The 11,776-nt window shown below is 47.9% G+C and overlaps 1 protein-coding gene across 1 annotated transcript in view; it reads right to left on the bottom strand.

Moving 5' to 3' along the window:
• The window catches only part of LOC117490100 (titin-like), a 241,720-nt gene that overhangs the window by 20,725 nt on the left and 209,219 nt on the right, over positions 1-11,776 (bottom strand). Inside the window, 18 exon segments of the mRNA XM_034139686.1 lie at positions 848-1,138; positions 1,210-1,521; positions 1,771-2,073; positions 2,252-3,983; positions 4,083-4,417; positions 4,864-5,163; positions 5,278-5,565; positions 5,658-5,951; positions 6,111-7,877; positions 8,016-8,315; positions 8,427-8,577; positions 8,681-8,832; positions 8,964-9,263; positions 9,365-9,652; positions 9,906-10,202; positions 10,304-10,606; positions 10,711-11,298; positions 11,406-11,702. Of these exon segments, the coding sequence (XP_033995577.1) occupies positions 848-1,138; positions 1,210-1,521; positions 1,771-2,073; positions 2,252-3,983; positions 4,083-4,417; positions 4,864-5,163; positions 5,278-5,565; positions 5,658-5,951; positions 6,111-7,877; positions 8,016-8,315; positions 8,427-8,577; positions 8,681-8,832; positions 8,964-9,263; positions 9,365-9,652; positions 9,906-10,202; positions 10,304-10,606; positions 10,711-11,298; positions 11,406-11,702 (8,298 nt within the window).

Here is an 11,776-nt window from a genome sequence, read left to right on the forward strand (position 1 = left end):
TTGGATGTAGAAGTGTCAGAATAAATATAGATGTTTCTCAGTCAGAGTAAATTCAGATGGAACATAGTAAAAAAAGGTAAATTCTTACCTCCGCCTAAAGAAAAAACATTACTTATAGTGAAAACCACCCTTGAATGATGGGATGGTAGACTAAAAGCTTTAGGAATCCAAACTATAACATATAATAAGTACCCTGTATCAAGATTGAGGCAAAACAAGTTAAATGTGACCTTTTTAGAGAGATTTAGCAAAAAGAAGTTCCAGGCGGAATAAGCTTTCGGCACATTTGGGTGCATCTGGTTCCATCAGTGCCATTTGACCTTTTTCAGGTACCAGACTATAAAAATGATGTATTACATTAAATTATCACCATAGGTATTCATTCCATCCAAAGAAAAAAAATTAAAATAAAAAAAATTAATAAAAAATTAAAAACAAATTTAAAAAAAGACCCTCCGACGGGGGCTTTGGGGCTTAACAGGTTAAGACCTTAAGGCATTTTGATTCTCATTAAGACGATTATTTTAAGAATGAAATATTTGTTTGAACCTTTCAAGCCTTTTTATGGATTTGCAGGAACCCTAATTAGCATCAGAGAGTACTTCAAGTGCTAAAGGTAAAGGACCTCATAAAGCACAATAACACATTTGGTTCAAGGATTATATATTTGATGCACTAATGACGTACCTGTTTCTCTAAATGATGAATGAAGTATATGTTTACCTCTAATAGTATGATAAAGGATTTGTTGATTATATTTTGTATTTTTAATCTGAATCTGATCGTTAGGAGTCAACAGAGTTATTTAATAATGTTTACAGTTCATGTTAACGTCCCGTGTGCTCACCCAGGACTTTGACGTTGACGACGGCGGTCTTCAGTCCGTTGGCGTTCTTGGCGGTCAGGACGTATTTCCCCGTGTCGTAGCGGTCGCAGCTCTTGATGACGGCCATGGCTCTGGTGGCGGTGTAGGTCAGGGAGTACTTCTCTCCAAGCTCCAGGATCTTGTCGCTCTTGGACCAGTACACGGTGGGCTCGGGTTTCCCGCCCACGGCGCCGTCCAGAACCAGGTCTGAGCCGGCGTTGACGATGATGGTCTCACCCACCAGCTTACTGTCCAGCTCGGCTTTAGGAGGAGCTGCAGCAGAAGAGACAATTAGACTTTATTCCAATATGAGAACCTAAAGGTTTTAGAACTCTTGTACTTACAGTATTCATCCTTGCATGTGACCGGTCCGGTGATCTCGGAGGCTGCGCTGTGGACGCCGGCGGCATTCTTGGCGATGACCCGGTACTCGAAGGTCTCTCCCTCTCCCAGGTTGGTGACGGTGAAGTAGTTCTCGCTGATGGTGGTGTAGTTGCACTTGAGCCAGCGGTTGTCATCCCACTCGTCCGTGCTGTGGACTTTCCTCTCCACCACGTAGCCCACGATCTTGCTGCCGCCGTCGTTGGACGGGATGGTCCAGCACAGCGACACTGAGTTGCGAGTGATGTCCGTCACCTCGGGTTTACCGGGAGGATCTGAGATGGAGAAGAGGGGTTATTAAGCTTTAATTACAAAGCCTTTAAGATAAGATTCATGATTCAACTTGTTGTGATTGAGTACTGAGACGACTAAATGCAGGTCAGATACTGGTAACACCCTGCTCTAACCCTGAGGAGTATCCTGTGTCCCCATTCTTTCAGATATAGAAGCTCTTGGCTGACCACATCTTGTGTTACATATGCTGAACGACCTGTCATGGACGTAGACATTAACGTTTCCCTCACCAACAGGATTGAGGGCCACCATGGGTCGGGAAGCCTCGCCGGCCTTGCTGAATCCGGAGATGTTCATGGCGTACACCCTGAACTGGTACTCCAGGCCCTCGATCAGGTTGGACACCTTGTAGTGGCACTCCAGGCAGGGCAGCTTGTTCTCCCTCACCCACAGGATGGTGTTCCTCTCCTTCTTCTCGATCCAGTAGCCCGTCACCTTGCTGCCGCCGTCGTCATAGGGCAAGTCCCATTTGATGCCGATGGCGTTCGCGGACACGGAAACCACGTCTGGACGAGTTGGAGGACTTGGAGGAACTGTGGAGGAGAATGGTGGTTAAGATCATATGGATAAAAACATGTAGCTTTGTTGATGAAATGGAAATTGATTTGCATGTGAAAATAATTTGTAATTGTTTGGATTTTTTCAAGCTGCCAATAAAACGAAACCCCAATAAAAAGGTCTTGTAATTGACTTTCGTCTAGCAGAACTTACCAAATGGATGCTCAATGACCACTGCAGCAGACTCGGTGGACTTGCTGACTCCAAACTTGTTCTCGGCGCACACCCTGAAGGTGTACTCCATGTACTTGGTGAGGTTGGTCACTTTGATGGTGGTTCTCTTCACACTGGAGTTTACGACTTGCCAGGAGGCGGAGCCGGACTCCCGTTTCTCCACGATGTAGTTGCCGATTTCCGTGCCGCCATCGTCGGCTGGCTCGGACCAGGACAGGCTGCAGGACTCTGAAGAGACCTCAGAAATCACCACAGGGCCTGTGGGTGGAGTCGGCCTGCCCACGACAACCACGGTCACTGTGAACGTCTTCACACCGGCAACATTCTCCAGGAACAGGTAGTACTTGCCGCTGTCGCTTCTCTTGCTGTCTCTAACCGTCAGAGTAGTGATCTCCTTTGTGGTGGTGATGCAGACTCTGTCAGACTCCTTCAGCTTCATCTCCTCCAGTTTCCAGGTGACCTTGGGTGCAGGCCTGCCGCTGATGGGGATGCTGATTGTGAAGTTGTTGGAGATCTTGCAGGTGATGAGCTGGTTGGTGATGCTGCTGAGGTCGGCTGTCGGCTCGATGCGAGGCTCCTTGATGACCACGGAGCTGAAGGTGCCCTGAGGCTCGCTGGTTCCAGCATCGTTCTTGGCACTCACTCTGAAGTCGTACTCTGTATTCTCAATCAGGCCCTCCAACAGCATCTTCATAGATCTGGTCTCTCCGCCAACATTCCAGTGGTCGGTGCCTTTAGCTTTGAATTCAACAATGTAGCCTCTGATGCGGCTGCCTCCATCGTGCTCGGGCTTCAGCCACACCAGGGAGGCTGTGGAGTTGGTGGTGTCTACAACATCCAGTCTCCTGGGTGGTGCAGGTTCCTCTGTGGCCATGACGGGCTCTGTCATCTCGAAAGGTTCTCCCTGGCCGTACTGGTTCACAGCAATCACCCTGAACACGTATGGTATACCGACATCCAGACCTGTGACCCTGATCATCTGGCGAGAGGACTTGCTGCTGACCTCCTGCCACGCCAGGCGGCTGGCCTCCCGCTTGTCCACGATGTAGTGGTGGACCCGGGCTCCGCCATCATTGGTGGGGGCGTCCCACATAACCGTTAAGGCTCCGCGTGTTACGTCTTTGAAGGTAATAGCTGCCGGAGGTCCGGGTGTGTCCTGCACTTTGACAGTGAAGGTGATGGACTTGCGACCGCTGTTGTTCTCCAGGGACAGGGTGTATTTGCCGGCTTCGTACCTCGTGCAGCTCTCAATGGTCAGAGTGGAGCTGCATTCTGTGGTGTTAACATCAGCCATGACAGGCAGCTCCCCATCTACCCTAGACCAGGTGGCAAGAGGCGCTGGTTTCCCTCTGAAGGGAACATGGAGGGTGACAGTGCTGCCATTCTTCACAATGTGGGTCTGCTTGAAGCTGGCATCCAGTTCAATCTCAGGAGATCTGAGTCTGTCCAGAGCCTGAACAGCATTCGGCAACCCTGAGGATTCGCCCTCTCCGGCCCCGTTCAGAGCGCTGACCCTGAACCTGTAGAGCTCTCCAGGCACCAGGCCCTTGGCAGTGTAACTGGTGTGGATGCATATCTGGCTGTTGACTCTGTGCCACTCCTCCAGACTGGCCTTGCACATGTCGACGTTGTAGCCGATGATTTCCAAGCCGCCATCAAAGACAGGCTTGGTCCATTCCAGGGTGACAGAGTTCTTGGTGGAGTCAGCGACCTGATCAACAAGAAAAGACCAACATTTATTGTCACATTCTGTTCAAAACAATCTGGAAATGTGAATCTTTTCATCAATGCAATGTTCCTGCAGTCCTACCTTGATCAATGTGGGTGTGCTAGGAGCGCTTGTTGGTTCTCTGCACTTGATGAGCCTGGAAGTACTGCTGGCCGGTCCGATGCCAGCTCCATTTTCTGCCATGACACGGAATTCATACTCGTTGCCCTCTGTGAGGTTGGTGACACGGTGTCTCAGCTCTGTGATGGTTCTCTTGGAGGAAACCTTCAGCCAGCGTAAGCTCTTTTTCTCTCTCCTCTCCAGGATGTACTGCTTAATCTCGTTGCCTCCATCTGACCTTGGTCTGGTCCAGCACATGGTGATGCTGTTTCCAGTCACATGGGTGGCATCTGGGGTACCAGGGGCATCCGGCACAGCTGAAGAGAGCAGAACATATGGCATGAGAATAAAGCAGATTGTGAAGTATATTGTAGGGCTGTGCAATTAATCGTATTTTAATCTCGATTACGATTTTGGCTTGCAACGATTACGAAAACAATGTAATCGAAATAAAACGATTATTATTTTTATTAAAATTTTTTTTTTAAAAATTTAAAATTTTTTTTTTTTTTTTTGGTTTTTCAGTTGAATTATACTTGAAGTTCAGGGTAATCAACTGTTAAAAACATACTGTTCACATTTTTTTTTCAATATATGGATGTTTTCAAAGTAAATGGATAATCGTTTTTAATAATCGTGATATCAATTATTGACCAAAATAATCGTGATTATGATTTTTGCCATAATCGCACAGCCCTAGTATATTGGGTCATTTAGTTTTAAGGTCAATATTTCAGAGATCAAATACCCATGAGTGACTTACTGTATTGCATCTGTGCAATGAAGGGATCAGAGTCCAGAGGTTTGCCGACACCAGACTTGTTGACAGCAGAGATCCTGAACTGGTATTCGTTGCCCTTGATGAGGTTTGCAGCATTGTAAGAACAGGCTTCACATTTGGAGGTGATCATGGCCCAGGAGATCCTGGACGTCTCCCTCTTCTCCACCACATAGTGGGTGATGGCAGCACAGCCGTCGTTCTCCGGCGGGTTCCACCACACGGTGCACTTCTCAGCCGTGATGCCGGTGAAACGGATGGGACCCTCAACAGGTCCGGGTGTATCTGCAGGGAAAGAGATTGTAGAGGTTAAAAAGTGTTCAATAGTATAAATAGGTCTGACAATTATTGAATCATGAAATATCAGATATCGTAACATCATCAGCTGTGTTCACGAACCTTGTACTCGGACGTTGGCATCAGCTCTCTTGGTACCGGAGCTGTTTTTCGCCTCTATTGTGTAGATGCCACGGTGGTTCCTGTTAGCATCGCGTATAAAAAGACTGCTGGTGCCAATGTCGGAGGTAATCTCGATGTCATACATGGTCCTCCTGTCAATCTCTTTGCCATCCTTATACCAGATGACCTGGGGCACGGGACGTCCAATGATGCTGCAGCTGAGCTTCACGTTCTCACCAGCCTTCAGGGTGAGCGCCTGGTCTGCAGACCACTCAACGTCTGGAGAAACTGGAGACACAAAGAGAACAAACTCATTAGGAATCTGTACAATCATAGGGTTGTCAGGAAACTTGTATTCATGATCATTTGAAAAGACTTACTGCTCTCATCCTTTGTCATAATATATCCAGAGGAGTTAGATGGTGGACTGACTGTGGCCACAGCATTCCTGGCAATGACTCTGAACTCGAATCTGTCTCCAGAGGAGAGACTAGTCACAGTGAGCTGGGTCTCGCAGACATCAGTGAAGTTGCATCGCAGCCATTTGCCTCTGCCTTGGCGCCTCTCCACACTGTAGCCCACAATTTTGCTGCCACCATCCCTCTCAGGGACGGCCCACTTAAGGGTGACTGAGTCTCTGGTGACATCAATGCAGACAGGTTTTCCAGGTGGATCTAATTGAGAAGAGAAAGAAGCATTATATTCACAATGTTTGAATGTAAAATCAAACATTGCAGAAACACTCAGGATCTTTAACAACATGTGCTTTCTGCTTCTGTAAGTACAAAGCTATCCCCCAACATATAAAGATGTCGTTTCTTGCGTGTACTTACCAACAGGGGCGATAGCCAGGGCATGTTTGCTCTGTTCACTAACAGGGCTGAGTCCAGCGTTGTTCTCAGCATAGACTCTGAAGGAGTACTCCAGACCCTCAATGAGACCAATGATCCTGTACTCTTTGTTGGAGATGATGGTGGAGTTCACCTTCTGCCACAAGAGGCTGTTCCTGTCCTTCTTTTCAACATGATATCCCAAAATGGGGGATCCTCCGTCAAATTCTGGGGCGTCCCACCTGATGGTTATACCATCACAGGTGACATTGAAGGCCACTGGTTTCGGTGGGGGTCCTGGAGGTTTGTACTGGTGCTGGGCAACAACTTCTGGGGATGCAAGAGAAACACTGATCCCATACTTGTTTTCTGCACGGACTCTGAACTGGTACTGAGTTCCCTTGACCAGGTTAGGGATTTTGAAAGTGGGCCTGACAACACTGGAGCAGACCATCTTCCAGTTGGCCTGGGCGGTTTCACGTTTCTCCACGCTGTAGCAGGTGATCTCACCGCCGCCGTTCTCATTCGGCTCATCCCATGAAATGATGATACTCTGTGCTTTGATCTCATCGAAGCGGATGGGACCAACAGGCACTGAGGGGGGTCCAAGAGTGATCACATTGATGTCAAAGTAGTTCTTGACGGTTCTGTTGTCCAGACACAAAGTGTACTGGCCGGCATTCTCCTTCTTGACTCCTCTGACTGTGACCGCCGTCTTGTTGTCAGTAGTCCTGAAGCGAATCTTGTCACTTTCCTTCAGTGGCTGGTTATCTTTCAGCCAGCTGATTGAAGGCAATGGTTTTCCCTTGAAGGGCAACTCGATGTGGATGTTCTGACCAACACGGACAGCAAGCTCTCCGTTAGGGTAGTCAACAAGGTTTGCTTCAGGCAGAATGATGAAGTCCTTCACTGTGATTGGACCAATCAGGGAGAAGTCACTGTTGCCCTTCTCGTTCTTGGCGAGCACTCTGAAGTCCATTTCAGCCTTCTCCTTGAGTCCCGTCACTTCACAGCTCAGGCGCTTGCATGTTGCTCCCAGAGTCCAGGTAGGATCTTCCACGGATCTCTTCTCAACAATGTATTCAGTGATGTGGCTGCCCCCATCGTGGTCAGGTCTGGTCCACTGCAGGGTAACAGAGGTCTTTGTAGAATCCGCCATCACCAGGTTTTTAACAGCTCCAGGAGTTTCCGTGGCTCTTACAGGTTCAGTAGTTTCGCATGTCTCGCCAACACCGTACTCATTTTCAGCAGACACACGGAAGAAGTAAGCTATATCCTCCTCCAGGCCCGTCACCTTGTAAGTTGTGTTGGTACACTCGGCATTGATCACCTGGTAAGCCTTCATGGTGGACGCCTTCTTCTCAACGATGTAATGTGTGACAGGGGAGCCGCCTTCGATGAGAGGAGCCTCCCAGCTGAGGCTCAGATGTCCTCTTGTCACATTCTTGATCATGAGTTTCTGACAGATGGCTGGACTGTCCAGAACCTTCAGGGACACAATGATGATCTTGGGCTCTCCCACGCCGTTCTCAATCTCCAGCAGGTACTTGCCACGGTCGTCGCGGCTGACCTTAGGGATCAGGAGCGTGGTGGCGCGCTCAGTGCTGGTGATGGTGTAGCGGTTGTCAGCAGCAATATTGCGGTCGCCACGTCGCCATGTCACGTTGGGGGCGGGGCGTCCCTTCAAGGGGATAAACACCTCCACGTCACGGCCGGCCCTGGCTGTGTACTGGGTGGTCATGGGAACGTCCAAGTCCAAATCGGCCTCCTCTGTTGGAAGGAAGGGTAACACAAACACAGAGCAGGAATTAATTTCGTCAGTGAGAAAAATTCATAGCAAAAGAATCCAATAAAAAAGATCATAAATATGGTTTTAAGACTCGAGTCATGCTCTACAAGAATACGAACCCAAGATATCCTTGGCTTGAAGGGGCTGGTACATTTTGATGTCTTCTCCTTTGCCCTTGCAGTTGACAGCAGAGACTCTGAAGAAGTAGTATGCTCCAGGTTTGAGGTGAGACACCACGTACTCGCAGGCCTTGACCTTCGGGTTGACGATGGCCCATTCTTTCTCCTCTGAATTCAACATCTCCAAAAGGTAGTGTGTGATTTCACTTCCGCCATCATAGACGGGCTTCTCCCAGCCGAGGGTGATGGAGGTCTTTGTGGAGTCCACCACACGCAGCTTGGACGGCTCACCAGGAAGATCTGAGGAAGACAAAAGGGATGAATGAAGAATGTTGTCAGCAATAAAGACCTTAACAATTAAGAAGTCTTCAAATATAACTTTGTGATGCAAAGTTATAATAATAAGCGTACCGATTGGGTCGTAGGCCTTGTAGAGGTCAGAGCCATCAGAGTAGTTTCCTGCTCCGGCCTTGTTGATAGCACAAACTCTGTACTGGTACTCGTTGTTCTCCGTCAGGTTGGTGACTTTCTGCCTGGTGTCTCTGATGGTGTCCTTCACCACCTTTGCCAAGAACAGATAAAGTTAGGATCCTCACACACGGCAGTTATTCATTTGGCTTTTACACTTCAGTGCAAAATGTGTAAATGTAGGTCGGCAAACAAACCTTGAACCACTGCAGACTCTTCTTCTCCCTCTTTTCCAAATAGTATCCGTCAATGTCGCTGCCTCCATCGGCTGCTGGTCTTTCCCAGATCACGGTCATGGTGGACTTGGTGATAATGGTCACTTTAGGCTTGGATGGCTCGCTAGGAGGAACTGTACACAATCAAAATGTTCAGGTTAGATGAAGTGAAATGCTTCTCTTCAAAGTGTAGTTTGGTACTAAAAATAACATAAAATAATTCATACGTTGAACAACAGTTGTGTTTTTGATTCTGTTTCCTTACCAAATGCGTTCTTTGCAACGACAGGTTCGGACTCCAGTGCGTCTCCGATGCCGTACTTGTTGACTCCACGGACTCGGAAGATGTACTCATTTCCTTCGATGAGTCTGGGCACGTTAACAATGCAGTCGACCAGTTTTTCTGAGACAATGGACCACATGATCCGGCTGGTCTCCCTCTTCTCCACAATATAATGTGACACCATGGCACCGCCCTCATCGGAAGGAGGAGACCACATGATGGTGGCAGTGTTGGCTGTCACCTTCTTAAACTCAATCTCGCCATCAGGGGGGCCTGGCTTGTCTGGATGGTGAAAGGACATATTCGTGCATGTTATGGTCAAAACAGTATTTCAATAAATGTTATGCCACATTCATGGATATAGTTTTGAAATGTTTAAATACCTTGAATGAGCAGCCTAACATTGGCGAAGGCAGATCCCATGGAGTTCTTTACCCGGACCTCATAGGTTCCAGAGTTCAGACGAGTGGTGTCATTCAGGAACAGACTGGTGGACTCAAATGTGTGTTTGAAGGTGAGCTGGCTGGTCGGTGCAAGCTCCCTGCCATCCTTAAACCACTCAATAGTGGGAGCAGGTTTGGCTATGATGTTAAACTTGAGCTCCACATTGGACTCAGCCCTGTACTTGACCTCACTGAAGTACTCTTGAGGTGTTTCAATCTCTGGGGCACCTGGATAAATCAAAATACAGGTGTGTGAGTTCAAATAAGGATGTATATAGTATATATATATATATATATATATATATATATAGAGAGAGAGAGAGAAAATAGCAAGGATTGTTGCGTGTTCTACTCAAATATGATATCTATTTTAATTTGTGTCACAATTCTTCACACGTATATTCCCTTGACTCCCAGTTGATGCACTAAATGTGATAGCAAACCACAGGAGTAAAATGCTAAATAATAAATAAAGGCCTACCATAGGTATCCACGCATGTGGCTGGTCCAACCACCATGGATGGGTTGCTCACTGAACCGACGGCATTCTTGGCCATGACTCTGAACTCGTACGTCTCGTCCTGGGTGAGGCCAGTCACAGTGTAGCGGGTGTCTGTGACATTGGTGAGGTTAGCCTTGGACCACCTGGCATTAACGCCTTCTTTCTTCTCAATGATGTATCCATTAATGGAGGATCCGCCATCGTAGTTGGGCTTCTGCCAGGCCAGGCTAATGGAGTGCTTGGTGATGTCACTAATGCGAAGGTTGATGGGTGGCTCTGCAGGAACACACAAGAAGAAGCCATAGTAAGAAACTGTTGCTAATGACTTCAATCAGATGTTCTTGAATATTAGAGACATGTTATTATTTCCCCCTCACCACAGGCATCAATGGCCAGCACTGCATCAGAAACCTTGCTGAAGGGGCTGTTTCCAGCAGCGTTCTCTGCTGCTACCTTGAACTCATAAATGAGTCCAGCACTGATGTCGGTGACCTTGTAGTGTGCAGCACGGATCACCATTTTGTTGACTTTCTGCCAGAGAATGCTGTTCCTGTCTTTCATCTGGAGATGGTAGCCAAACACATGGCTGCCACCGTCTGACTTAGGCTCGTTCCAGGCGACAGTGACGGTCTCCTTGGTAACAGCAGTGATCTCTGGAGTCGATGGAGCTTCAGGTATAGCTGTGAGGTAACAGTCAGATTGGAAGAGGGTTAATGTCATAAAAGAGAACAAATGTGTACAAAATGATCATGTGACACACAACATGGAAGCAAAGATGACTTACTGTAAGGAAGGTTGACAGCAACAGTTTCTGAGTCAATGTGCTCACTGGTGCCATATTTGTTTTCAGCTCTGACCCTGAACTGGTACGCTAGACCAGTGGTCAGCTTCATGATCTTCATGGTGCAGCGAGCCACAGCAGAAGAGACTTCCACCCAGTTGGCTGAGGTTACCTCTTTCTTCAGGATGATGTAGTTGGTGATAGGGCTGCCACCTTCATATGCTGGTGGGAGCCACTCCAGGCTCACGCTGTCCTCTGTGATGTCAAACATCTGCACAGGTCCAATGGGAGCACTGGGGCGGTCCAGAACAACAATATTTAAGAATGATGTGGTGGTTCCATTGGAGTTGGAGGCAATGATATCGTAGCGTCCTGAGTCTCCAGCAATGCTCTCGCGCAAAGTGATCTTGATGCTGTCAGGGGTGACTTCAGAGTTGAACCTCATGGTTGATTTGAGTAACACGTTATCCTTGGACAGGGAGACTTTAGGCAAAGGCCGGCCTGTCAGTGGGATCTCACACTTGAGGTTGGAGCCGGCTCTTACATACACTGTGTTGTGTGGGAAGTCATTCATGTTCATCTCAGGAGATTCTGGAGAGAAAAGGAACAAGGAGAGATGAAGCAAGGGAAGCAAATCCTGCTTCAATGCCTTTATCGGCTGACTGTTATTTCTTGAACCTGAAAGATGTGTTACTTACCGAGCTGGTCCTTGAGCACCACTGGGGTGAGCATTTCCTTGAAATCACTGAAGCCAGCGTGGTTCTCTGCTCTGACTCTGAAGAAGTACTCAGCATTCTCCCTCAGACCAAACACTGTGAAGTGGATGAACTTGGTCACACCACACTTCACCCACTTCTCCTGGCCTTTCTCCAGAGCCTCCACCAGGTACCCAGTGATTCTGCTTCCTCCGTCGTGATCTGGTTTGGCCCAAGCCAGGGCCACACTCTCCTTGGTCACATCAGTTGCACCTAGCTTTGCTGGTGGGGTTGGTTTTTCTGGGTAAAGAGAACATCATGTGTTTTATTTCAATATTATGGTATAATGTTGTGACAGTGCCAATCAATAATCT

This window comes from Trematomus bernacchii, unplaced genomic scaffold (assembly GCF_902827165.1).
Source record: "Trematomus bernacchii unplaced genomic scaffold, fTreBer1.1, whole genome shotgun sequence".
NCBI lineage: Eukaryota > Metazoa > Chordata > Actinopteri > Perciformes > Nototheniidae > Trematomus > Trematomus bernacchii.